We start from the raw sequence: 27,218 nt of genomic DNA on the forward strand, positions 1-27,218 counted from the left end.
ATTAATCGAAGTGATAATTAATTGGCTTCTGGAGATTATACGACTTGGCCCGCAGCAAATGCGTGGAGGTAATATTATATCTATTATTTTTAAAACATGTTTCACAAAGTGACAGAGGAAGGGAGGGAGAGAGACCAGAGGTGACGGAGAAACCAATCAAAGATGGATGTGACAAATCTGCTGGGAGCTGCCCCCGTGAACCTGCTTTTAAATTCAGTGAAACTAAATGTGACATTCATAGGATGGCAACGTAACTCACTTTGAACGCAGATTAAATGTTCATTCTGTCTTGATTAGCTGATTAATTTAGCTCCAGAATAAGTGCTGGCAACTTTCTGTTTCTTCATGTTGCAAATTGACCTCAGTCTGGGTTCAGTTCGAAATGTCATGTGACGCTCATGTTGGATTAGGTTTAGGTGAAAATCCACTTGGTTAGGGCAAAGAAAAATAAATAAATAAATAAATAAATATTTTTAATACATTTTAATTTTATTAACATAATCTAATTTTATTATACTTAAAACATCTTTGTTAGTGCCACTAATATGGTTGTAAGGTGTCCATACTCCATCACCGCCCCCTCTGACTCCTGATATGAAAGTTGACGTGAAATGACATGTGTTGTAAAAACGTAAATCCAGAACGTATGGCATGTAGAAATTGGAACGTATCAGTGGCTTGCAGAAACGTTTACTTCCGACATTCTAACCGTGGCGACTGAGCTGTTTGCTCATCTTATAATTAGCCAAGCTGCTGCGTTAAAGGACTTATGAAAGACGAAGATGCTCATAGTTGATACAGCAGAGGCTAACATGCCGTGACTTTTACTGCACGGGTCCAGTTCCAAATACACCCGATGTTACATTTTGTCCTGCCATGAAAAAAACAAACAGAAAAAAACAGCACATACTGCCAGTTTGGAGCTCAAGCGATCCAGTAGAAAGGTGTACTTCTGGAGTTCAAACTATGATTACCTGATGATGGCTTCATCGGTCATTATCGTTATGTTTCTTAGTTAATACTACTGGACGTTATGGCTTAAAATTAGAGAAGACATACGGCTGCTGAACCACACACATGAATAAACGTATGTGCATCTGAAAAAGACTTTTCTCCTCTAAACACGGCTGAATATAATAATGATATCTACATTTATTTACGAAGCCTTGAGAAGAAATTAAGACGTCCTTCCATCCGGTTTCTTTACATCCTTCCCCACTATTGCATTATGTGAGCACGCACCATCCACATCAGGAGGCCACCACTCCGTTGCATTCGTACATTGTGTACACAGCTCTGACTACAGTCACCAGCTGTTTACATGTTCACACTGTAAACACAGTTGCTATATAAGCAGTGAGGCCTTCATCTTCTCTGCCTACCACGAGTAGCCTACATGATATATGACCTCCTGCGCACGAGGGCATTAACAATTATTGTACACTGTGGTCAATTTATGCACAGATGCCACCGCCAGAGCCATAAAGTCCTAATTATACTCAATAAATCACGCTGATGACGAACCTGGAGTGAATGTTAATAATTCGCTTTTGTTGCCTGTTTTTTTTTTTTTTTTTTTGGGGCCGTGACAGGCCGGGTGGCAGCGACGGTCTCATCATGATTTACTCGGGCTAATTTCAGCCCATAATAACGTGGAATTGCTGCTATGTAAGTCCATTAAAGGAAATCTATGTCCCAGAAGTGTGTAAATAATACCCACGAGCCCTGCATGGCCACAACCTATTCGTGATTGTGAAGGACGAATGAAGGTTTACGCGACTGCAGTCGGATACGCCGGGCACAACACAACACTTGCAGTTGTTTACTGGATAATACAGCACTACTAATAATAACCCCCATTTTCCGCCGGACTGGGAGCCTTCTGTTTTTGTCTGAAATGATTAGCTATTTTTTGTCCTGTCCTTGTCCGTATCAGTCAATTAGAGTCTTGTTGAATAATTAACAGATCTGTTGAAAATGCACATGCACCTAGTAGATACATTTAAAACCAATTATGAAAAAACATTACCTATTGAATCAAAAATACTGAAGCTTTACGATTGTCGACCGACCTGCCCTACAAATCCTATACAGGGAATATATATATATATATATATATATATATATATACACATATATAGTGCAAGTCAAATGTCTATTAAGTCTTGATATCAAAACAAAAGTATGGTTATTTTTTTGTTTTGGCTCTGCTGTAAAGTTGGTCATATGCAAGTTGTGCCCTTATGGTTCTCACCCCTCGTGAACAATTACATGATTCAAACATCTATATTGAAAAATAAACAAAACACATCCATTTATAAATACAATGTCAGTTTTCAGATGTGTTAATAAACAGTATCAGTATCACAGTACTGCAACTCCATGTGGTCAGCAAATCATAAATATAAAGATTCAAGCCCTTCTTTTTTTTCCCTGGCATGTCACAGTTTCAGCTGCTCAACTATGAATTAAATATACCAACATGAACTTCTAGCTGGTTATGGAACACCACACCCTCAGGGAGAAGATTGGCCTTTTTTCTACACACTTCGAGTTACTTTTTAATGCCTGTCACCTGGTCGATTAAAACTACTTTTTCACGGTGGAGTGCTGGGGATGATTTGAGGGGTCTCACAGCCTGCAGGGAAGTGAGCTGCTCTGCAGTTAGGTGGTCGCTTTAAGTTTCCCAATTGCCGGATCAAGTGTCAGAATTTTTTATTTATTTTTTTAAAGTAGGAGCCCGGCAGTCACCCTGGCATCATAATACAGACGTGCCATCCCATCTGGCTCTGACAGATTTTTCATTACAGTTTGATGTTACACTGTACATTTGATCAAGTCACCGTACGGCACAGGATGCGTGGTCACTTTGGATCCCGTCTTTAAAACAATGCATAGTTTCTCTGTTTAAGATGGCATGAGCACAAAGTTTGGGTAAAAACAGTAAGATGTCAGTGACTTGCTGATTGCAATATACAGATTTGGGGATTGTAAACTCACTGGATCGGAGAGGTGATCACTGAGTGTTAAAAATTGGAGTTTATACATTCATTCTCAGGTTAAAGGACTATTAACTGTTGATAAAGTCATCGTTATTGAAGTTTCCAGTTCACGTAGTCTGCATGCCTGTGGACTAGAACACCTGGAGGACAGCAACAACAAAGGCGAGGAAGTCTTGATATCATAAAGCAATATATGGTGGAAAATCCTAATATTAAACACTTTTTTGCCTGTGGCATTGAGAGATAGTAGTCTGCAGCTTTGGTCAGCCTAAATTTATCTCAGTTACCACCATGTTGACCATTTTGTAAAATGGAAAACTACAGCTATTACATGGTTAGAGAACCCCGGTCCTCTAACTTGCAGCCTGCTTCAACGACACCTAAAAAAAAACGATGTAGCCCTCTGTTGCTGCTGCTCTCTGTGACACAGAAAAACCAAACACGTCTAACGCCTTGTGAAGCCGCACAGGTGGAGAGTGTTTGATCCTGAAAGAGAAACCTTCTTGGAGGAACATCACTTAGCGCATGTTGATATGAGCCCTTGTACTATACAGGTGACAAATGAGGCGCTGTGTCAGAATTCAATATGGCAGATTATGCATTAGTGAGCAATGGATGGAATGAGTGACTTACAAAGTCTGTCAGATTCGTCGGAGTCGTCGGGGCAGTCGGGCTCTTGGTCACAGAGCCAGGCCTCGGGGATGCAGGTCTCCTCGTCGTGACAGTGAAACTCCCCAATGTCACACAAGATGGCTTCTTGGATGGCATGAAGAGAGGGGGAAAGGGTGGAGAAAGAGAGAAAAGATGCAGCATGAGGTGATGGTAGCGAACGAGGTGGATTCACGGCAAACTGGGAATGTGAACTTGAACGTGAGCGAGCGTGAGCGGGTTCCTGCTTTCTTCATTTGATGGAAAGCTCTCCCGATTATAGAGTGCTGCAGTGTTAGTCCCTTTTTCTCAGTCAGAACATGAGGCCATAACTTTTTTTTTTCTTTTTTCTTTTTACTCCGCACGATTAAAATCTACCAGAAGAAGGCAGGCGACACAGGCGCTGCCCAGACATTGTGATTTTGACAGCTCCCCTCCTCCGACAAAGACGCGCTGTCCTTTGCGCCTTGGCAAACTATTACAAAGCAGTTTGGCAAGTTTGTTCTTATCTTTTCTTGCCTCCGTGGTGCTGCGCTTTCAATTGATGGTGGGGACTGGGGGAGTTCAGTGAAAGCCCAGTCAACTAAAAAGTCATCATAGCCTTTCAATAAAGCGAGCATCTGTCAAAGTGTTGACATGTTTCCTGCCGGTAGCTGTCAGAGACTCAGCTCCATCATTCCGCCGAATGACACGAGCTTTTTGCTAAAGATTTCCGCGCCGCCGTTACTCCTCCTCAGCGGCAAGCGAAAAAAAAAAAAAAAGAAAACGCCAATTTGTTTCCAGGCTTAACCCGCAAGACAATCAGACAGGCTCCTGCTCCAACCCTCCCACTCTATCTCCTCTCTCTGTCTTTTTCCCCGTGTGTTCCTAACCCATTAGCAGTGGGAGTGGGGCAAGTGGGAGATCAGGGTCTGCAGCGTTTGAACAGTGAGAGTGATAATTCAACGCGCCGCTGCTCCCTGTCCCGGCACCCTCCAGCAAATTCCCTACCCAGGGACAAATCTGAAAAGGTCAAACATCTCATCCATTTTGCCTCTCCTATTCCCACTGATGCAATATATCTGAAATCTTACAATTTAAATCAAGGTCTCTTTTGAAATATTCAAAGCGCCTCTCTCTTTTTTTTCTCCAACATTTTAAAGAGGAGCGCATAGTTTAAAATTGAACACCAAAGCCATCAAACCTTTGAAGAGAAAAAATAAAGAAATTTAAATGCACGGTGAGTGGGAAAAGAGACATCTCAAGGTAGCCCGTTGCATGAGGAGCACGTTACACCATCATTATTTTGCTTCCCAAACAGCGGAGGAGCACCAGCGTTAAATATTCATCTCGCCAAATATTTCCCAAAGCCCCGTTAACTTCACAATAACGCGGACGACTCTTGTTCAAAGCCAACAGTCAAATATGCTTCTTTTCACCGTCATCGGGCAACACAATATTCTGATCTTCAGTGAAACAGGCTGTCAGCCTTGATGAATATTAAATCATGGCCGCGATAAATATTAATACAGCACCGTCTTTTAATATTACGGTGGACCGTGCATGATTTGACTGTCTCGCTGTAAATCATAATTAGGTTCACGTCACTTTGTGACATTGATTGCTTCCAAGTAATAATTATCTGACATGTAATCTTATGTCAGAAAACCGGCCCAGTCATCAGAACGGAACATTGGCGTTTTTATGCTTTCTGCAAATCACAGCTGCGTTCGACTCCGTGCATGTACGTACGCACCTTATTGACATTCCTACAACACTACGTCATATCATGTTCACATTAAATGTTTATGGTCTGGCTTTCAGATGAGGAGGTGGAGCGGGATGATGGTGGAGTTAGTGGCGAGGCCAGAAGGCAGCCTGGTTCGAGACTGAAGCAGGACACCGCTGGATGTTATTAATGAGACCTTTGTTCAATTTCCGGTCGTGCTTGTGGTGACAAAATCAGGTCGTTGTTCCAAAAAAGCTCCTATTGGTAAGTTATGGTAGTTGATTTTTGAGTCTCATTTGCTTTCTGATGACCTGACTTACAATTCCAAAGTATTTGACCAGTTTGGAATGAGACTCAAAAATCAGCAGCTGTTTCAAGCCATAATATTGTTTCCTAAGCCTGACCAGACCATAAGCAGAGCATTGTCACGACAACAAATATCACATTTTACTGAAAAAGACATCAAGTTAAATTGCAATATATCCCTGGTTTGCAGAAACATACATTGCCAAAATCTTAAGTCGTATATGCACATGAGCTGACTTTCATGTCGGAACCGGGAGGTAGTGAGGCCACATCTGGAAGCGTGAAATCACTGGATATTCACTAACGTCTGGACATTTTCCAGCTGTGACTGTTTGCGACAGAACCCGGTTAGCCAAATCACCACGTTCTCCTAACCCCAACCCAGTTGCTAGTGGGTTAGGGTTACACAACAGTGCAGTAACAAAACGTGTTCAATTTCAAACATTCCTCTCTCACGACTGGGTTGCAGAAACAAGTAGTCCAGTCAAAACACAGGCCCTTTTTTGAACTCTTAACATCTGTAGCGCATAACAAATGAACTGTGTATGACCTGAATATTCTGAATACATTATTTACATTCCCTCTCACAAAATAACAAACCATCAATGGACACATGCTGGGTGCGAGGTTGGCTAAGGCACGCTCCGTTTGTATGGGAGAAATCTCCTACGCCTTTAAAGCTGAATTGATTACCACTGAAAAGCGGGGGGTCGGTTGACAGAAGGGGCCGCGTCGTCAAGCCGGGGCGGTGGAAGCCATGAAAGAAACTGCCCGTGGACCTCGGAGCAGACCGATTTCCTATTGATGTTATACCTCCTTTCATGCCACTCCACCTTGGAAGCTGAGGGGGCAAAATATGAGGCAATCAAATGACCTCTTATGTCAATTCATCTTTTTCCCTTCAGCCTCTCCTTGACTCCTCTGCACCGTCGCTGCAGCGGTGAAGGATGGCGGCACCCACGAGATAAAACAACTGTGGGGGAAAAAGTAAACTGCTGGTTCTCTTTTTGTTCTTCTTCCATATGCCGCTGTATTTGCATGAGATACACGAAAGGTGCATTTTACGCGGCATTATGTATTTTGGAGATAATTCTATACAAACATGAAAATGAGAGGCGACGGCAGGAAAAGCAAATAGAAAGGCGAGGAAGGCGGCAGCCACTTTCAGTAAGGAGGGAGGAAAAAAAAAAAAAAAAAGACCCAGACTGCCTCTATTACCATAACAGTGGGGAACACATAGTGGCACTCAGCCGGGCACATTATCATGAGCTTCATTCCTGACACCCAACAGCCACCACTGGCACAACACTGTGGCTCATTAAAGCCATTGAGCCTTTGAAATGTGCCAGAATTTCAGAAGAACAAAGAGTTTGTGGAGGGAGGCAGACAGGGAAGACGGTTGCAAACCTGCTGAGGGAGGACAATGCAAGTTAGCAATCAACGCAGCATATGTTGGATCCACGCATTTTTTTCGCCCGAGATGTAGCATAAATTCAAGAGCGTTGACCCAATTACCAAACATGTCCGGCGCGCTGCAACATGAGCACTTAGACGGCACAACAAATCTCTTCATCCAGCATTTTGCAACACAGCCTCCGCTCTCCCCCCGTTTGCTCAGTCCTATAAAACTCTAAATTACATGAGAGCTTAGGTCTTCATTTACCTTTCTAAACAATATTATATTCCAATGAGGTAAGCTCCAAACCACTAAGGAATTACAATCCCCTGAATTGCATCAGACACACAGTTCACAATGTGGTTCAGTGGATAAGTCGTAAGCCACGGGCCTATTCAAACAAAAACAACCTGTGTTGTAAAAGCTGCAGTGCAGCGCAGTGAATTAAACGTCATCTGTGTTGTACAGCCGAGGAAAAAAAAAAAAGCAAAAAAAAAGCAGATGTGAGAATATTCCTCAGTCAGGCCTATCTTCCAGCTGCAGGTTGAGAAGGGGCTGTTTCTTCAAGAAGCTATTTGCAGCCTATCCAACTTCCTCCGCTTTACATAGAAGGCTGTGTGTGCACTTGTCAGGGCAGTGATAGTCCATTAGACCTATGTTGCATTCAGGGGGCTCAAGGTCGACCGACAGCCAGCGTGTGAGGGGAAAAGAAAAATAGCAGCTGAATACGATGAATCTGTGAACCAAACGAATATATGCAGCACATACAGAAATATAAATGCATACACACAAATGGTTTGATTAACTGATTGAAAACTGCAGCTGGTGGAGGAAACAAACGCCCAGAGTAGAATTTGAACCAAGGACTTTGCTGTTATATGATATGTGTTAATGTGGCTCCCTCTTTTTCCTTAACATGCCCGCTTGAAGCAATATTATGTAACTATTTTAACTTAAACTAACAGCTTTAAATCATGTTGATGGTACAGTGTCATGTAACAGGATGAATGGCGTCTCTGTCTCAGCCATTTTGCCCTCCATTACTTCTTATGGAGGGGAGCGCATCAAACTTCAGTGAGAGGGTCGGATCACAGTGGTACATAGATGTTTACTTCAACATATACGCTTTTAACACTTAACACTGTCATGATGTAATGAGTCTTGGTTGTGGTTAGCACCTACATTACATCTGACAAACGGTCAGAGTACTTGGTGTTGCACTCAGAAACCTTGGGGGACGCCAAATCGCTCACAAAATGCCAATTTCTACATAGTGTTGCTTTAAGCTGTAGAGTCCAAGCATGTAATTAACGTGTGCTTCAACAATTAAGTGGAAACCTCCCTCTTCTTATGTGCTACACATATTAGAGATGGTCAGAGACGAATGCGCTCTCAAGGATCCATATCTTCAACTGAGCTATCTGACAAGCACGGGACAGCATGCTGCACCTTTGAACCAATCAGAAGCCATTTGCATCGAACTATACTCTCAATTTATTAAAAGCATTTTCACTATTTTTCTATTTGTACACTATTGGTACAAAATCAAATAAATGGTTCTATATATTTTGGCAAGATTTAGATGAAAAGATCGATCACATTCACATTTATACAGCAACTATATGAAGTTACCTGCACCACAAGGTTAGCATAGCTTAGCACAAAGACTGTGAGCAAAGGGAAACGGTTAGCCTGGCTCTGTTCTGAGGTAAGCAAAATCCATCAAAAGCTCATTTACTAACTTAAATTATATCTATATCAGGACATTGCCTCCAGGAAATTGCTACATTTAGCCGAGACATAAACTACTGTAGGTGTTTATCTAAATGTATTGCACATTTTAACAGAATTTCATGGAAATTACCAAAAGAAAATGAGAATGAACGCTTGTTTCCATCCATTACTGTTATGCAATAGGAATTGTTTCATGGAGTTAAGTGGCCTGGTTGACTTGGAGTCGCACACCAGTGTTAAATAAATTGCAATGGGTCAATCAGAGAGACAAAACAACACAGAGCATGTAAGGTCCCCCTCAGAACTGTAGGCCTGACTGTATGATCTAAATCCACTGTCACACGCGATCGGTCGCTCACACTGCACATCGACACAACATTCGGTCAGTGTGTGCGGCGCAGGTGGCGGCGGCGTGGCGAGAAAAATCGACCGCCCTGGAGAAAGAGGGATGAAATAGAAAGACGAGGTGCAGCTCAGAGTGAGCACATTGAAAGGAAAAAAGCCCGGGAGGAAAAGTGCCACTAAATGCTGTAAAATTACAGATATCACGAGCGGGGGATATGGTCTGTGTTTATAAAAGAAAGAACCTGGGAGGGTCGCCGTCAGCACGTCATGTCACAATACCCTATTTTCCAGACTGGATTCTACGTAAAAAAAAAAAAAAAAAAACCTAATAACTTCATCATTTTCTGTCAGGTGGAAGTATCACACACGAGCTGCCAGAGAGTCATGACGATAGCTTCGTGCTCAGCCTCTGAAGAAAACACAAAAAGACACATGACTAATGGAATTAGGGAAGTGAAGTTGACCAACTCTTGGAACCGAAGACACGTGGCTGCTCTTCACTCCTGTATTTTGATGTTTTTTTTTCTGAAATCTGAAAGTAAAAGATGTGACGTGTAATAAATATGCAGCGAACACACTCTGCTGTAAACAGATTGTGGAGATGGAGCCGGACTGACGCTTGATTCCCAGCTTGAATTATTATCCCAGTCTGCCTGTGGTTGGAAAGAAGATGGAGAAAAAAAAAAAAAGAGCTCAACTAGATGACATTATTATGTTAGCGCCAGTCTACCTCAAAAAACGATATAAAACAATGTAGATATCATGATAGAACATTTGGCATTTGTGCGTCTTGTATCAGTTTGATGAATGGTGCGGTGTTCTCGTCGCTCCACGCAGATTCGGTTTAGTCTGCTGCCATTTCTCATCTTCTCTTGGGAGCGGATGTTTAAGCCGTGTTCTTTTGTGTACGTCGTGATTCATTTGCTCAGGCTGTGTTTCTCTTATGCTTCTGTCTATACGTCAAGTTTTCCACCTCAATATTTCAAGACTTTTGCTCAAACATGCGCATAATGACGGATAGATGGTGGCGACCCTGCAGTCACACCTAAACACCTAAAAGTTCATGTTTTCACTTTTCTATCTCTTATTAAACAAATTAGATACATCTTTTGGAAGGTGGTAAAATTCATTAACTTACCAAATTAAAACTGTGTAAATAGGTTTGAACCAATTTTGCTCGCAAAGACAGAAACGTGCAGATAAAGGAGATGATTTGACTTATTGAATTGAACCACCTGAACAATGATAATTTGTATTTAAAATAAGAAAAATGAGAACACGTTTGGCAATTTTTATTTGAATGGTATCTACAATATCGAGCCTCACCGGGGAAACAGAATGAATTGAGCGGCGGCTGTGGCTCAGGAGTCTTGTTATCTGAAGGTCGCTGGTTCGATTCCCCTGCTCTGCAAGTCAAGGTGTTTGACTGAACCCCCACACTGCCTCTGATGTGCTGGTTTGCACCTTGCATGGCAGCCACAGGCATCACCCGTCTGCTAAATGTGAAGGTTATTTATTTTTCTTAACCTCACCACTGTGACAAGCCAGCTGCTTCCCCATTTCCAGTCTTTGCTAGTTGCTAGCTAGCTAGCTTAGCTAAGCTGGCTGTAGCTTCACATTTACCAAACATACACGAGAGCCGTGTTAATTTTGTCATCCATCTCCCAGCAAGACTGCAAATAAGCGTATTTCCGAGGTCGCAATACAACACAAGACACAGTTTCTTTTGAGTGGGCACGAGCAGCACTTCATTCCCCAGTTTTCGCATGTTGCTTATAAAAACCCACCAAAGTTGACACAAAACAGGTCCACTCTCTTTCTCTTTTGTCTTGTTTAGAAATGTTTTGGGAAAGAGTGTGAAGTGACTATCTGAAGTGGACAGGATGGGTGGGGAGAGAAAAAAAGTGTGCTAAACACTCAAAACGCTTAACAGAACAAAATAAGTCCTTGAAAAAAAAAGGCACCGATGTCAGACTGATGATAAACGCAACGCGCCGAGAGTACGAGGGTGGAATATTCTGCTCACACGTGATTGTGTTACGTGCTGGCGGCTGTGGCTCAGGGGTAGAGCCTGGTCTGCATGTCGAAGTGTCCTTGGGCAAGATACTGAACCCCCAAACTGCTCCTGATGGGCTGGTCTCCACCTTGCATGGCAGCCACGGCCATCGTTGTGTGAATGCATGTATGAATTACTGTAAGTCAGTTTGGACAAAATACGTCTGCTAAATGCCCTAAAATGTAAATGTAAATATAACGTAAATTAAAACGCACAGGTTAAAATACTTCACATGCAGATGCTTCACAAGTTACAGAGGCCACGAAAAATTAAAATGCACTTGGAGAGTTTCCGTTTGCAAGTACAAACACACACATGCTAGGAACCCAACTCCATCCGCATACTGTACACGCAAAGAGATTAGCGATTTGAAACCCCCTCACAGTGTCGGAGAAGACCGAGCGTCCTGGCCAGCTGCAGGTCATATGCATTATGGATGAGCATGGGGGCCACGAGCCAAACTAAGCAGGTTATTAACTATAACAACAGCATAATGCAGTCTTCCCCTTAATCTTCATATCTTTAATCTGCCAAAAGTTGCCACGTAGCGCGGTGCATCCCAATGACGCCACACACTTGCATAAAAAATCCTTATTGCGCCTGATCTCCACAAGTGACATGCGCCACGTGGTATTTAGACTTAAATGCCATCCATGTCAAGTCTGATCAGGATATGAAGACTAGAGAGAGGAGGACCGTGACTCCGCTCACTGATGAATGATTTCAGAATGTCAGAGCACTCCTGGACGCGTAGTCCTCCCCCCGATATACGTGCACGCCAGCTCCGCTGCTCTCCAACAAATCCTCACCCCAAAAAATGTACTTTGAAGGAATTCTCAAAAATCACAGCAACGCTTTCCCTGTTAGAGAAGAGAGAAAATAATGATGTAAAAGGAAAAGAAGTAGTTCGGGAGTCTGAGGTATAACGCCGGCTCGTACCCGGGGCCATCGCTCACGGCAGCACCGAACAACTCTGCATTCTGTCTCCAAGAAATAGGTGAGAAATCAATGCTGTAAGACTGGGGGGCCTTAATTAGACGCTGTCTGACCTTCACCACAGAGCCAGGTCACTCTTGTTTTCTCTACAACAGCGGGGGCATGTCAACAAATTATTAAAAGGGAGCACCAAAGTTTCAGAAGACGTCGGCAGGATGGCCTCCTGCTCCTCGGTATAAATCCCCTACAACAGTAAACAATGAATGATTAATAAGGCCGATCTTACGCTGTATGCTTAGTGCCGACCTTTAGCTCCACATGCAAGGTTTTTTTTTTTTTTTTTTCAAAGTCTTCTGGCGTGCTCTTGAACCGAGCTCGTTCACACCTGATCTGATGAAGGCGTCGGGTTAACGCGCTGCTCTAAATTGGATCTGATGTGGGAGTCTAACGGCAGAAAACGTGCAAGACAAGTGGGCCAATGAAATACGGAAGAAGCGGGCATGTTCAAGAAGTAATTACCAGGTAGATTAGCACGTCGACGGCTCCGGAAGACAATGGGCTGTAATCCAACGGGACGCAATAACTCAAAGGATTATTTTAGGTGTTCTCACCCTGGCTATTATTTTCATAGCTTAGTTTTTTTTTTTTTTTTGCCGTTATAATGGTCCAACCAAAGTCTTAACTTGCGCAGCTGCTCAATAAACAAACCCAAAGTGTGATCAAAGCTCGTCTTGTCGACACAAAACACCCACGCTGCGGTTACACATGTTTAAATAGCAACATCTCCGTTCAGGCTGGCCTTTTGATACCTCATCCACGTTGCTCAGAACCGCCTTGTTTACCCTGCTGGCTGCGATTCGCCCTGTTCCTCTGAAGAACAGCATGTAACTACCTGTGAGTGACAGCCTTTTTGCTTTGCTTCTCGGTACAGTATGCCTCCCAAACTCTTACATTTTTTTTTTTTTTGCAATCAGCCATATATCTCAGCATATGTCTGACTTTTTATGAGCGTGGTTCAGCGTGCGAGCAGGGAACCTATAAATAGGGCTGATTTTTAGCATCTCCGACTGCCAATATCAGAGGATTTTTTTTGGTTATGTTTACTGTTCCTGTTGACATACTTTTGGAATTGGTGATGCCTGTCGAGATATCAGAGCCAAAGAAGTCCACATGTCTGTCTGTAAACACAAGTTGATTGACAAGAGCGTTTATTCCTTAGCAGCTTCTTTTTTCAGCGCAGTTTGACGACACATCTGCGTCAGGCAAAACTCGGCATGGAGTCAGGAAAGTTTCGATGTGCTGCAGATTTCATGTGAGTTTGAGCAGGTGTGGGTGCCAGATGATTATCAATTCAGCTCAAGATAATCACAATTACGAATAATCATGTATTTGTAATATTTAGAGGGGGGAAATGCACGGATTAATGAATAAATCCCTGGGAGTACAACTCAAAAAATATATGCATCTAACTCTAAAGGTATAAATCAATGCAGGAAAATACATTTCCAATCTTTGACACATGTCCTGTATCCAGAATATCTCCCAGTGTAGTACCACATAGAGGGTAAATGTGATGTGAATGTAACGCTTAACCACATGAAGGTGGTGCTGATTAAAAAAACTGAGAAAAATCCACAAAACCTGTTTCTTAGACCTGCAGTGTCCACACACAACCATATATACATTTGGGCAAATAGGATGAAGCTGCTGCATCTCAATTCTTATATGAGGTTGATTAGACCACTGAGAGGAATTTCAATCTACATCTACCGACCACTTCATTAGGTACACTTGCACCATCTCAGCACAGTCGCCAGGATAAGATGTTGCCAGTTAAAGTTCCTGCAAACCACTGATACGTTCACATTAGTGTGTGTCATAGATGATGGACAATATGAACACAAAATGTGTCACATTGCGTTTGTAGCACATGTCGAGGACCTGACTTTCATATCTGGAGTTGGAGCAGGTGGTGGTCGGGTTGCGGAGGAGAACGCTGCTAAGCCACAGTTCAACAGAGACGACGGTTCAAGACTACGTTTAGAAATGTGAAACCACTAGATATTTTTGACGAGGCACAACACAGCTTCAACATTTGTAAGCAAGATGCCACTGGACATTTTTAAGGAGAACTTGAACAATTTGCCTTGTCTGTAGCTACAGAAAAACAGATGTCTATGATGGGATGTTGGTACATCTTCAGCCACGTTTGCAGCAATCAAAACAGTTATTTTGAGCCAAAACATGTCTGTATTATAAAACTAATATAGGGGGTTTTATGCCTAAACCTGACCAGAGCTTAAGAAACGATACGATACGATGCGATACAATGCAATAAGATATGATAAGATACGATAAGATAATCATTTATAAGTACCACAACAGAGAAATTTCGATTATTACAGCAGCAAAGAGAAAAGCACAAAATGGAGAAGCATTAATAACAAATCAATAATAAATAAGTAAAAAAAATCAAGATATGAACGAAAGGTTAAAAATAAAGATAAAGCAGTGAGAACAACACAAGCAATATAAATAAGAAACAAGCTCAATAGTTCTAAAATATTTACACAATTGCATGTCTGTATTGCACATTGGGATGCCGATATTGAAATTGCACCGCTGAAAGTCAGTTCTGGTGCGTGTGGTCTACTGGGACTACTGCTGGTTGTAGGAAGCAGCAGCAGTCGGAAGGGAGGACTGAGAGCGGGGAACAGCAGTGTCGCGAGTCAACGCTGTACGTTTAACCTGAAGAGATGTAAAGAAGCAACACAAAGGGATGTCAGGATTCAATATATATGTGTTGTTCCCAGAAATGTACATAGACAAGGTGTATTCTGGCAACCGGGTGGACAGCTCTTCCCTGTATTTACATCTTTCCAGAGATACTACTATTCCGTTCTCTGGCTGAGAGGTGTTCGTTTAACCACAGGTTTATTAGTGAGGTCACAGTTTGCAGTGGTGTTGAACTGGACTGAAGTACATTAGGAGGAGAGAGGGTCCGGTACAACACCACCACCACCCACTCTGACCTCTATAACAGACATAGACACATTAAAAAATGATAACCTGCGCATCCGAATGTTCAGGTGTATCTGATGACTGTGTATTAAAAAAATCATTGTGCAGGGTCTAAATGGCTCTGAGGTGGTAACCGGTCTGAACGTAGCCTCTCCGTGTGAATTTCATTTGCATGAGAATGTGTCATTATACTGCCAATAATAGAAAAGTACACCACCACCATCCCCCACCGTCCCTCCCTCCCTCCCTCCCTCCCGCCTCCCGCCTGGCCCCCTTTTCTGTGCTCCATCCAAGGTCACCTAATCACTGTGTTCCTTCAAAGACCTCTATCTTAACCAGCAGCAGTCGGAGGGATTTATGCCCCGCTCCCTGTCATGATTACCAATCAGGTGGAGTAATAGCTGCTTAAGCAGACAGGGTTTTTGTCATCACTGAGGGGTGAAGTGCCAGTCAAGGTTTCCACTGAGTTTTTTTTTTTCTTTTCTTCCAGCGGGGGCTGACACTCCACAGGGCATGTCGGTACCTTGGGTGTAGCCTCCAGATTAAACTGCATTATCAGAGCGGACTGAGAGTTGTTATGGTGAGGGATCACATCCTCCCACCCCTCACCCTCCCCCACCACCACCTCCTGTATACCACCGCACACACCCGGTGAGCTGTCTGTCACCTAACAGCTCCACATCCACCTCCAAACCTTCAGAATGGATTACCTCATCATGAAAACCAAGCATATAAGTTTAAATCTAATTCCTCTCGCAAAAGACAGAAACCCGCACATAAAGAGAAACTACACATTAACTTTGAATTGAATTAAATCACCTGAACAAAGATCATCTACATTTTTTTCAGAAAATTGAAAAATGAGAACATTGTGGCACTTAGGGAAAATGTATTTCAATAGTTTTGTCTATAACATCATCAAAGTCTAACAGGGGAGAATGAAATGAGGAATGGGTATTACTTTAAAAGGGAGATTTCCCAAATCCACAACACAAGTATATGCTAAGTATACCACAGAAGACCACTGGTGATAAATAGACAAAAAAAATAAATAAATGAATGAAAAAACACACATTAAAGCAACACAAATGAAAAAAAGAAGTAGATTTCGTTAGGATTGTGTTCTCCTCTAATCACCCTCTGGAGTTGATTTTAATCAAGTGCAAATACGAAATCATGCTGCAGGCCGGCTCGTTTACATCTACATGAAGCTCTTCACGAGAACTAATCAAGGAGCTGAAACAGAAGAGATAAATGTGCTAAACGAGGATTTTTATCTGAGAGTGATTTCGCCCATCAGGTACATTGTTGCTATTATTCTAAAAAGCCCAGAAGAAAAAGAAAAAGACAGAAAAAAAAGAACATTTTTGGCCCTATCAAAAGCAAACTTAATATATATATAAAAAAAGAAATGTTTTAACCGTCTATGAATGTAAAACATAAGAAAATGTATTCAGAGGAGATTAACTGACCGGAAATTCAATATTAAATTAAAAAAAAGGCCAGAATCAGCAGACGGCACCTGGTTTTTTACAGTGTAATAAACCACTTCGCATTGCTAATGTGACATTTCCGTCTCGTTGCCTGCCACCGGACCGTAGAAGCATGTGATCGAGATGGACTTGCCCTTTATTTAAGTTTTTTTTTTCTCTCCCACTTTACTCCTCAGTGATTTCTGCAAAGTTGCACAGCTGGGAGTCAGCTTGCACGGATCTGATTAGCTCCATTCCATTAGAAACAGGGAAACATGTCTCCTCGGATGTGCCTCAGAACACAAACCAGCCTTATTAGCCGTGATGGCTGTGTCTGTTTAAACTCTCGTACGTACGCTGAAGAAAAAAATGCCACCCAAGGCCGCTGCATTGTTCTTTCCATGTGTGATCGAGAATCAGCTTAATAGATCTAGTTTATATTATTATACGTCCCTTTGATCATACTGATAAACTCTCCGTTAACTCTCAAAGGAATACTAGAGTGAAATGTGTCTTATTGGCTAATTTGGGCTTTTCAGTACAGTTTATCTAGAGTCGCAGTGTGACCATCGTGTGCTCTGGTGTCGTTGCAAACCTTACGACTCTGTGACGGCGAGCATCGTTCTGCTCAGGAGGCTCTAAAGTGGCTAATTCAGATAAAACCAGGAGCCAGTTCTTTTTTCTTTTTTTTTTACTGCAGGTGCATACATAATGCCGCCGCTCATACTCCTGCACCGTCAGCACACGAGGAATCGATTTGAAAAATTACATCCAGCTTCCCCTTTGAGGTCCGGCGGGTGACGAAAGTGCTTTAGTGATAAGGTGTTTGAGGAAACGTGCGCTGCGGATCACAGAATGATAATTCGCTCTGACAGTACAGGAAGCTGCTCTGCAAACACGGAATGCATTGTAGATTTCGCACGGCTGCTAATGTAACCTGAAAGATACTTGTAAAACACGAGCGAATTGTTCTTCGCCTCAATAAATCAAACCCAGTGAAACAGCATATTAAAGCAGACTGGCTTTTTTGTAACTTGATTTCACACACTGCTATACTGTAACACTGAAATAAAGAGCAGATCACATGCGTTGAGTCAGTCTTTAAAAGTACTAAAATGTGTAAAGAGTTCTTCCCTCAGTTGATTTTCATATCGTCTCCACGCTCTTGTTGTATTTCAGCTTGAAGAAAAACATGCAAAGGGGATTTTTTTATGAGATAAGGCCACAAATCCTTATGTTCTGTTTTTAATTTGTGCTCTCTGTTATTGTGTTTTTAAGGATGTCAGCAAAGAAGGAAGGAAGGAAGGAAAGAAATAAGTTTGAGCAACCTGTATTCTGCATGTCCCTGAATGCGATTTTAAACTAGAAGTGAATATATTAAACTTCCAAGGAACAAGTATTTTACGAAGGACAAAAATTAAATTACATTTAGTTTCGACTTGTTATATTTCATAAAGATTCTTTTCAACGACAGTGAACAGGTAAAGGTGCACGTGTGCTAAGCTCTGCCTTGCATCGTCCTGCTTAAATGAGGCATTGACATGAAGCTCGGGCTTCATGATTACAGTTTTATTAAAGATTCTAAAAATCACAAACAAACAGGTTCAGCGGAGGGACGAGCATGTCAGACAATCAAGTTGTACAGCAAATAAACCGCAAGGTTTGATAAAATTAAGGAACAAAGTGAAGTAACAAGTTTTTGACTCGCTCTGTATCTCATCTGTGTCAGCATCAGGCCAGAGAAGTGCCAAGAAAAGCTGTTTTGGAATTTGTGTTGTTTTTTTTCTTTTTTTTCTGCCTGAAAACGATTTTTTAAAAATCCTGATGACTCACCTCACCTCAGGGGGAGGTTACTCACTGATTTGGGTGCAAGTGGATGATGTTTTATTTTGTATTTTCTGATGTCCTTCAGCTGCTCTGCCTCAGTTCTAGACAGAATTGGCTCTGTGCGTTGCTAGCGTTACTGCTAACCGGACATGGGTTGATTTACGGAGTTTCCTGATGGACAGGTACCAGTAGCTTGATCTGCTATTAGCCCGTTTCCGGTCCTATTGACTGCGGGAGCTGAACCGTGAAAGAAAAACCACTTTGGTGCTGTGTTCCCTGTCGTCACACTGGCCTCTGTCTTTTGGGAGGCTGTGTTGTTCCGTCCTGCTGAGGCCATGTTCACCACGAGCTGCCAGTCTGGGCACAGTCTGCAGATGGCTAGCTCCATGGCACACATTTTAGCTCTACCGGCTCATGCGAACGGCAATCAATATCTCTGACAAAGTCCGTCCCTGGGCTGCCTGTGTTTTTAACATGCAACTATATACCAAAACAAACAGCACTCCACTTGTCGTTACATGGAAACTTTAAACGCCATCCACACTTTAATTCCTCAGGCACAGCGAGGAGTTATTAGCAACATCTCTCAGTTGATATCTGAATAGAGTTGTGGCTAATCTGGAAAAAAAACAACAACAAAAAAACAAAAACTTTTGGCTTGTTTACAACCTGTGTAATCCTCCAGCTGCTTGTTTGCTGCTTGCTCGTTGCCCTACCAGAGCCGTTTTCGTTGGCAGTGTTTAGATTACATCTCAGCAATTAGAGCGCAGTGTTACCTGAATTGATGGCCGGAGGACTGAAAACAAGACCACACAAGTTGTGGTTGATCGTAGTTTTCCTTTTGACGGTAACAGTCAGATGATAGATTACAAGATAACAACAATCAGGTAATATGAAGATGAATCACTAACATTTGAAGATCCACACCATTATACAGATGTAACTGTCTTTGATTACCGTTCATTCCCTCTGTAATGTCCCACGCGTTAGTAATTGAAACGGCGGTGATGTTTGGGGCCATTTCGCCGAGCCAATACATATCAATTATGTATAAACATGCCAATGCGTATATGTGTTGGTGCGCTGTGTGTTTAGTATCCGGCGCAGGTCCCAAAGCTAATGAAAGTAAGGAAATGATAAGCAGCCCATATTACTTGTTAAACAAAGCAAAGAACAGAGTGCTTTCCTCATCTCAGCCTGGAGCAAAGACTAATCTGGCTCCATTAATACATCCTAAAAGAGAAAATATCTAAATTCCTCTCCAAAGCTCTGGGACAGGAAGAACAGGCTTTTTTTGCCCCGCAGATATATAATGTGATTTGTATTATAGGCTTATATGCGAGCCCTTGTAGAATCCTCAATGAACTCTGAATATAAAAGCTAAATCCAGGCAGCTGTGGTGTTGATCATGACATATAACCACTCATTATTTCTTTCACTATTCTTACAAACACACTAGAGGCCTTCTGAACATCACGGTGAATTTATTCACCTACGTTTGAACCCATTGCTTTCAGGAGTTAAATCACAGCTGCCCACTATTGTATGCAATGCGCAGGTTTTGCAAACACATTCAGAGGGACTTTGAATCTTACATGCAAAACGAAGCAAAAACTAAGAAGGACAAAGGACGAACAAAAATGAAGGACCTGAAAGCTGCATCTGCCCTTTTACCTTGCATAAAGGTCATATTTTAAAATGGAAACTCATTTTCAATGAGGGACTTAGAATATCCGACTGTGGGGATTTTGTGTCAGCCTACTGTACGCCCTCAGAGCCTCTGATTCTTTCATTTGCTTCTTCTTTGTCAAAAAACAGAGGGGTGGAATATAAGCGGTGGCACTGTTCTTTACTGTTTTCAGTGGTTAAAAGAAACACAAAAATAAACGAGATAAAACACAGGAACCTCCTAAGCATCTGGTTTAATGTACTTCAGTAACATGTTACAGATTATTGGAGTTTTTAGTTAAAATCTACAGATCTACCTTTTAATAAAAAGCAAAAAGCTATGGTTTGAGAAGTTCAAATTGTTAATTGACATACAGTCAGCTGAATCAAGTCAGCAGATTAAAACTACCTTTGAATAGTATGTGACATGAATGTTATAGTTCTTCTCTTTCACCCTGTCTCCTCAAACACAGAACCGGTTCTGTCTCTAGTTGGTGCACTTTATTTTGAAACATTCAAAGCATTTCCACCAAGAATCAAATGGTCCAGAAAAAGGAAAACGTTGGTGCCAAGCAGGAACCAAATCAAGTGAACCAAGTGGCAGGTCATCTTCTACATGAGATTGTGCAACAACCTCCAATGAAGACACATCCTTGATTTCAATGGTTCTGCTCAAAACTGGGGGAAACTCAGCTTCTTCAAATTTCTCTACAATTTCTGTCTTTTTTTTCAAATTGCCTATGGCAGAAATGAATTCAATATTGAAGGAGAAAGCAGGCAATCCACTGCCCCTGGCACATCTCTGAAACCTGACCAGCTAATGTCCGGCTGCAGAGAAACAAAACAGACCAGACTCAGGAAGTAAGCCACTGTTGTCCTTGCATCTTGGCAGAGATCTGTCTCCAACACAACTCCTCCAATCAAGCTGTCTAACCCATCAGGGGGCCGGACTCTAGCAGGATGAGGAGAGGTGGACTTTGTGTTTACATCATCGGTGCGTGGTGCTCAAACTCGGTCAACGCTGATGGATCATTACCACCTTGCTTTTTCCTGGGTGTGGACAATGCGTGTTTATGTGCTTGTGCTTATAGCCTAAATAACTGTTTTCATGTTCAATATGTTTCATTTAGTTATGCAACCTTGTGTAGAATGTCATGACAAATCAACCTTGAAACTTGAAATGGGAGTTGATTTGCAAAGAGAGCACCAACGATTCCAAGAATATTGAACGGAACCGAGCCAGAGCTAATTCTTGGTGGATATTTGAGGAACTGGAGATTAAGTTAAGAATATTACACTCCCCCCGCCCCCCTCCGGGGAGAAGACAGTCACCAACTATATTTAAAAAATGTGACCTATAAGTATCGCTGTAAAAATAAAAGTGAAAATGAATATATGTATCTGCGACCAGCCGAGCGCAGGCACACTGATTATATTTCAGTGTCACTTTTCGTGCTCCTGTAGTATCTTTTCCGGGTTAATTTCAGAATGAGGCATCAGTGGAGCCTCGCTCTCACACAATCAGACCTGCACATCTTTTTTTTCTCCCAGAACCGTTGCCGCGGGATACAGGAATTAAAGGATCAAAGTATTTGATGAATAAAAATGTTGAAACCTCGCAGCAAACACCAATACAGCATCAGTCTTCTCCGAATGCAACTAAAAATGAAAAAGATTGTCCGTATTGAACGGGGCTATCGGCAGTTATGAGTAAAATCCATCAGGAAAGTCGATCGGGTCGGCCTCTCCGGGGCATGAAAGTGAGTCAACAGAGGGAGGATGGGATCTACTTTATTGCCTGATTAAAATCAATTTGCTGTGTCCGATGCTGAAGGTGGAGGGATGGAATGAGCCATCCCCTCTTCCCCTCTCACCGTCGAGCAAGTGCAGTGTGACGGTGAACGCCGGCTGCGACGGCTCTGCGACTCTATGATTCATGACATGTGGCGCTGCGATGCAAAAAAAAAAAAAAAATTAAAAAGGTCATCAGACGTGCTCCGTCATGCAAAACAGACAGATGTGATTAAAAGATTATGAGACGACTGTTTTGACAAGACACGGCGATGATGAGCCCTCCCATATGAGAGCGAATAACCTCTCGTGTCGCGCGCCGCGTGCAAGATCACATTGGCTTAATCCAATTTCATGTTTTCACTCAATTTTCGACATAATGCTGTTATCTGCAGCGAGCTTTCTAGGCTGATTACATTCTTCATGATAAACGATGGAAAAGATAGACAACAATACGCGCCAGATCTGATTTTGCCGGACAGAGAAATACGGTTGTAATAATACGCATAAATGCAAAATAATGTCCAGTGAAAAGATGTGATTTTTCACACGCACTCCAGCTTAATTAGGTGTGAAAATAATAGTCCTGGCGTTACAGCTCCGAATGACCGAGAGTAATGTGGAGCTGTTGTGGAATTGTGTTAACGCTCTTTATTACTTGGTTTCTGACCTTTATACGGCTAATTAACAAGGTTTTCAACAACTTGCGGATTTATGTGCAATAAGTGCATCGCCCATACGTGCACTCTTTGAATACAGCGAGGGGAGATCCGATCAGCAGAAGAAGTAAAACAACTTATGTGACCTTTTAGGCAACTTGAACGTCGGCATCAGCAGAAAAAAAAACACACAAAGCCATGAACTAGTGCAGCAGAGCACAAAAGGTGTTGCTGTATTATCTTCATGTATCTGTACCTTATGTGGATATCTATTTAACGACTTTTTACTTTTCGCCGGTTCCTGCCGGTCCGAATCAGGGCTGTAGCCAAGACGTTGTGATCACGTTCCTTCCTGTTGGCTCTTCCGACGTGATGAAATACCGCGCATCCCGCAAGCTGCTGCAGCAAAATACAAAATCTGAACAATTTCCAAGAGCCTTTTGACGAGAAGTGGATTACAGATAGCATCGGATGGGGAGAAAAGGTGCGTTAGAGTCTCGTATCTGCAGAGACCCTGCAGCCACTCTGCCTGGGTTTTATTATTTTCTCAATTTGCTCCTGTGCTCGGGACACTTTACCAAGACAAAATGTCAGTAATTGACATTTCACATGTGGTGCGTTTACAAGCAGCTCAGACAAATCTGACCGATTCTACATTTAAGTTTAATAGCCTTAGCTTTCCAGTTAGCATTTGCACAGAATTGGCTGGTAGAAATGTCCTTCAGAGGGATACTGTTTTGCTTTTATACTTATGTGAGTACATGTCAGAGCCTGTGCTTTATCACTTTTACTCGGGTAAAGAAAGTGCGAACCTTTGCAACCCCTGCGCAGCAACACGTGATGCAAGAATCTCACATTGTGTTATAAAAAAGGGAGCTCTGACTTGTTGGCTGTTAGCAGAGTGAGAACATAAGCGCGTGTGTTCACATCTCTGGCACTCTGATTTGAGGACAGGCTCTGTGTTTGTCTTCACATCTCCGATGGAAAATGTAATGAACGCAGTGGAAAAAGGAATCAGACCAATCGCATTAGTGCATAAGGTTAATTAAACTTGATTACAAATAAGCATTCCCCCAGAACTGAATTACTTCCCTTTCACCATATCTTCAGACAGTGCCTCAAGAGGAAGGCACAATTTTTTTTTATTTTTTTTTCCTTCTTCTCATAGCGGTAATAAGTTGTCATGGCAACATAGAGCACAGATTTGTGGGAGCAGCAGTCTGTAAAATCTGACGTGGTATGACCAAAGGAGAGGGATAATCCATCAACGGCAGGACTTAAGATAGTGCTGTGAATTAACAGGAAGGGAAGAGATCAGAAACTCTGAGGGGGCGCGCACACACACACGCACTCACACAGACACACACACACCCACCCACACACACATACACACACACACACACTCCTGTCCTCTAATTATTCAAACCAATCCGAGGATACGGTTACCAAATGTAACATCACTGCATACATCCGTGGCGACACTTACGCCGCCGTTACACAACAGCGCGCACAATTTGCAAAACAGGCTGTAATGTTTTATAGTTCCGAACACATGCCTGCTCGCAGTATTAACAGAAGACACAGACTCATAATCATTAAGCATTTGGCCGGCTGCTGCTCTGAAACCAGCGTGAGGCTCTATCTCCCATCGGCTCTCTTTCTCTCTGCCTCTGCCGTCGCCTTCTCCATAAAAAGGCCATTGTCTCCTCCTGATATGAAGCTCCATTCATAAAACTACATTAGCTTTAGCTGATTACAGTGGTAACCAGCGACTGGGCCACAAGATATCTAAGGCAACATGACAGAATTAGAAATGAACAATTTTCCAAAACAATATAAGAGGTCAAAACTGAAGAGATGAGGCTGGAATATACAAATAATGAGCTGCAGGGGGGACCAGCAGTTTAAACTATACCTCATCGGCAACACGACTGAAAGAAACTGTTCACTAAAACATGAAAACGTAGTCACTACCTACTCACCCAAACGCTAAAGGAAAGTAAAGATGACGTTTTGTAGTCCATATAGCATTTCTGAAGAAGTTATACTTAAACATAACCTTGTTTTAGATCATTTAAGGTTTACTTATCAGATCCAGAGACGTAGAGTACAATATCATCTTAACGGTGCTATATATAAGAATCAGCCACCTGTCAATGTCACACTCACTCACATACCAACTGCAGCTTCCGTCAGTTATTTAGCTCAGTTAGCCGTGCAGCTAGCAGTCTTGACTGGGAGCTTTGGACCCTGACAAGCCAGGGCTAGATACTTAGCATGCCAGCGCTAGTGGATATATTGCTTTATTATTTCTTAAATTCTGATGATAATTTAAGTTGTTTTGAAGTTATTAGTTCCTAGTGATTACAAAAATCCATGTTACATATTCCTATACAATCAATATATTGAGTAAAAAAATGCCATATAGAGTTAGATAGATTTAAAAATCTTTACGTTTCCTTTTTCAAATCACTAAAACTTTCAAATCAAGTATCACTGAATTCATCCGGTTTATTTTTTTTTCCCCTTAATCAACTCAACAATAAGTTATGAGAGAGTTATAACTCTCGTTCAGAGCTTTTCTGAAATCAGAGAGTGAAAAAACGTGTTTCCCAGTTGACTTTTTGTCATGCATGAGTCGACACCGTCAGCAGAATAGTCACAACGCGTCCTCGTCGGGGTTGCGGGGCTGCCACAGCGTTCGCTAACGGACGACGCAAATGAAACATTCTGCTATCTTCGGAATGAAAACTGCAGCCGATCATTTACGACACACTGAACACAAAACCAGACCGATGTGTAGTCGCCGCTCTGCTCCGTTTTACAGTTTAACGAGAGACCGTAAAACATGACATGTATAATGCATGGAGCGCGTTCGAAGCCATGTGTTTTAAAATGTTTTTTTTACTGCTCGGTTTGCGTGCAAGACAATAAATGCAGAAGCTGAGTGAGTGGCTGAGAGTCGCAGACACAGTCGAGGCTTTTCAGCTTTTGTACACCTCTTTTCTTAGTGCGAGTACTCGATTTAATGAAAATTTTCTCCTTTTTTTTTTTGCAGAAAAGGTGTTTCCGAGGGTGCTGATTGTCTCTGGGTGTTGTGAAAGTCCTGTTTACCCACCGCATGTTTAACGGGATCCAACTAAGAAGGAAACATGCTCACGGTTTGAGCTTAATCTCAGACTTCAGCCTGTTAAGACAGTCGAAGTGGGTGTACCACATAAGTAAACATTAAAGCAACCATTACATTCTATTGTCAGTCTTGAATAAGGCTGTCGGCTTCGGCCCATCTACTGTAGCATAGGCATCATTTTTCTCTCCTATACTCTTCACTGACGTGTTCCGGCGTGCTGTCAGAGACAGCGGCTTTGTGTTGTTGTTGTTCAATGAATTATAGCAATTCCTGCTTGGTGGGAAATAAAAAAAAAAAAAAAAGAGGCTGAAAGCTTTTAAGCTTTGCAAGACAAATGATAGCAATTCTTGCTCTTGAAAAGATGAGAAAGGCTTTCAAGCTTTCAAACTTGACAGGTAAAGAGAGGGTTTTGTGCTTTGTACGGGTACGCAACTTATTTACAGAGCGGCGACCAGGAAGATTCCATGAAGCACTATGATGCAATGATGGAAAGGGCAGAGTTATGGAAATGCTCTTTTGACAACAAACCTTAAATGGAAAGGAACTGGTATGCAGAGGACTAGTCTGAGTGTGGAAAAAGCTAAACCTGTTTTTAGACATCCGTTATCGGGACAAATCTAACGAACTAAACAGAAAAAATGATGCAAAACAACAGAGCACGGCTCGTTCCCCTCTCATCGTCTCCCTCGTCGGGATTGCTTAAAGCTCGGCTGTCGGCGATGTCAAAATGAGAGCCACAGGTTGTTTCACGGTTGCGTTTCAGAGGTACAACATAGCTGGTAGCTGTTTTGTGAGGCTTGAATTAGGGCTGGCATCCTCCTATTCCTCCAAGACACTCGCTGCTATGCCAACGCAGCGCATGCCGGCGCAGCGGGGCGTTGGAAGGAGACATGAAACAGTCATTCAAAATCGAAAAATTAAAGTTGTTCAAAGTGAATCAGTTTCTTCATTTCCTTTTTTCCTTATAAAAGAAAATAAGGAGACGAAGTGTGAGGACAGATGCATCCTCCCTCCTCGTGGGCGACGTTGCGTAAACAAGAGAGCGGTGATGTAATGCGAGGAGTTTCAAAGGACCACAGCTCCATACTAAATGGCTCAAGCACTAAAAAACACCTTCTTCACTGAACTCCCAAGGCGTCCTTATGTCAACACTTGTGAGTTTGTGCTTATACATATTTACAAAAAAAAAGAAAAGAAAAAAAAAAGAAGCTGTGGGAATGTTGCTTTGATAAAGACCTCATTAGGCACCAGATGTAAAAGCCGTGTTACAGCTCGCAGGCTGACAGTCTCAATGACGGCGGCGTAAGGAGCCGTTCTGTAGGAATAAAAAAAACCCTACAGGTGATAAACACTCACGCAGTCAAACTGTGACTCACTTTCACCAAACCCATTTTTTTTTTTTTTTTCACGTCTGCACAGGAAACAGGTGTGGCATCACCAGACTCAACATATGACTTCACTTAATTAATGACTTTCCTACCGCTGGACTTCCCAAACCTGTAATATAGCTGTGGAGCGG

The 27,218-nt window shown here is 42.2% G+C and overlaps 1 protein-coding gene across 7 annotated transcripts in view; it reads right to left on the minus strand.

Moving 5' to 3' along the window:
* Nucleotides 1–27,218, minus strand: part of lrp1bb (low density lipoprotein receptor-related protein 1Bb) — a 301,330-nt gene that overhangs the window by 210,956 nt on the left and 63,156 nt on the right. For 5 of the 7 annotated variants that reach the window (XM_030428475.1, XM_030428471.1, XM_030428473.1 and 2 more), the window contains exon 2: nucleotides 3,636–3,758. The exons of 1 other annotated variant lie outside the window; for it this stretch is intronic. In XM_030428475.1, the coding sequence (XP_030284335.1) occupies nucleotides 3,636–3,758 (123 nt within the window). The remainder of the gene's footprint in view (nucleotides 1–3,635; nucleotides 3,759–27,218) is intronic. One more of the 7 variants, XM_030428470.1, reaches the window with a different exon arrangement.

Source organism: Sparus aurata, chromosome 9 (genome assembly GCF_900880675.1).
Source record: "Sparus aurata chromosome 9, fSpaAur1.1, whole genome shotgun sequence".
Classification (NCBI taxonomy): domain Eukaryota; kingdom Metazoa; phylum Chordata; class Actinopteri; order Spariformes; family Sparidae; genus Sparus; species Sparus aurata.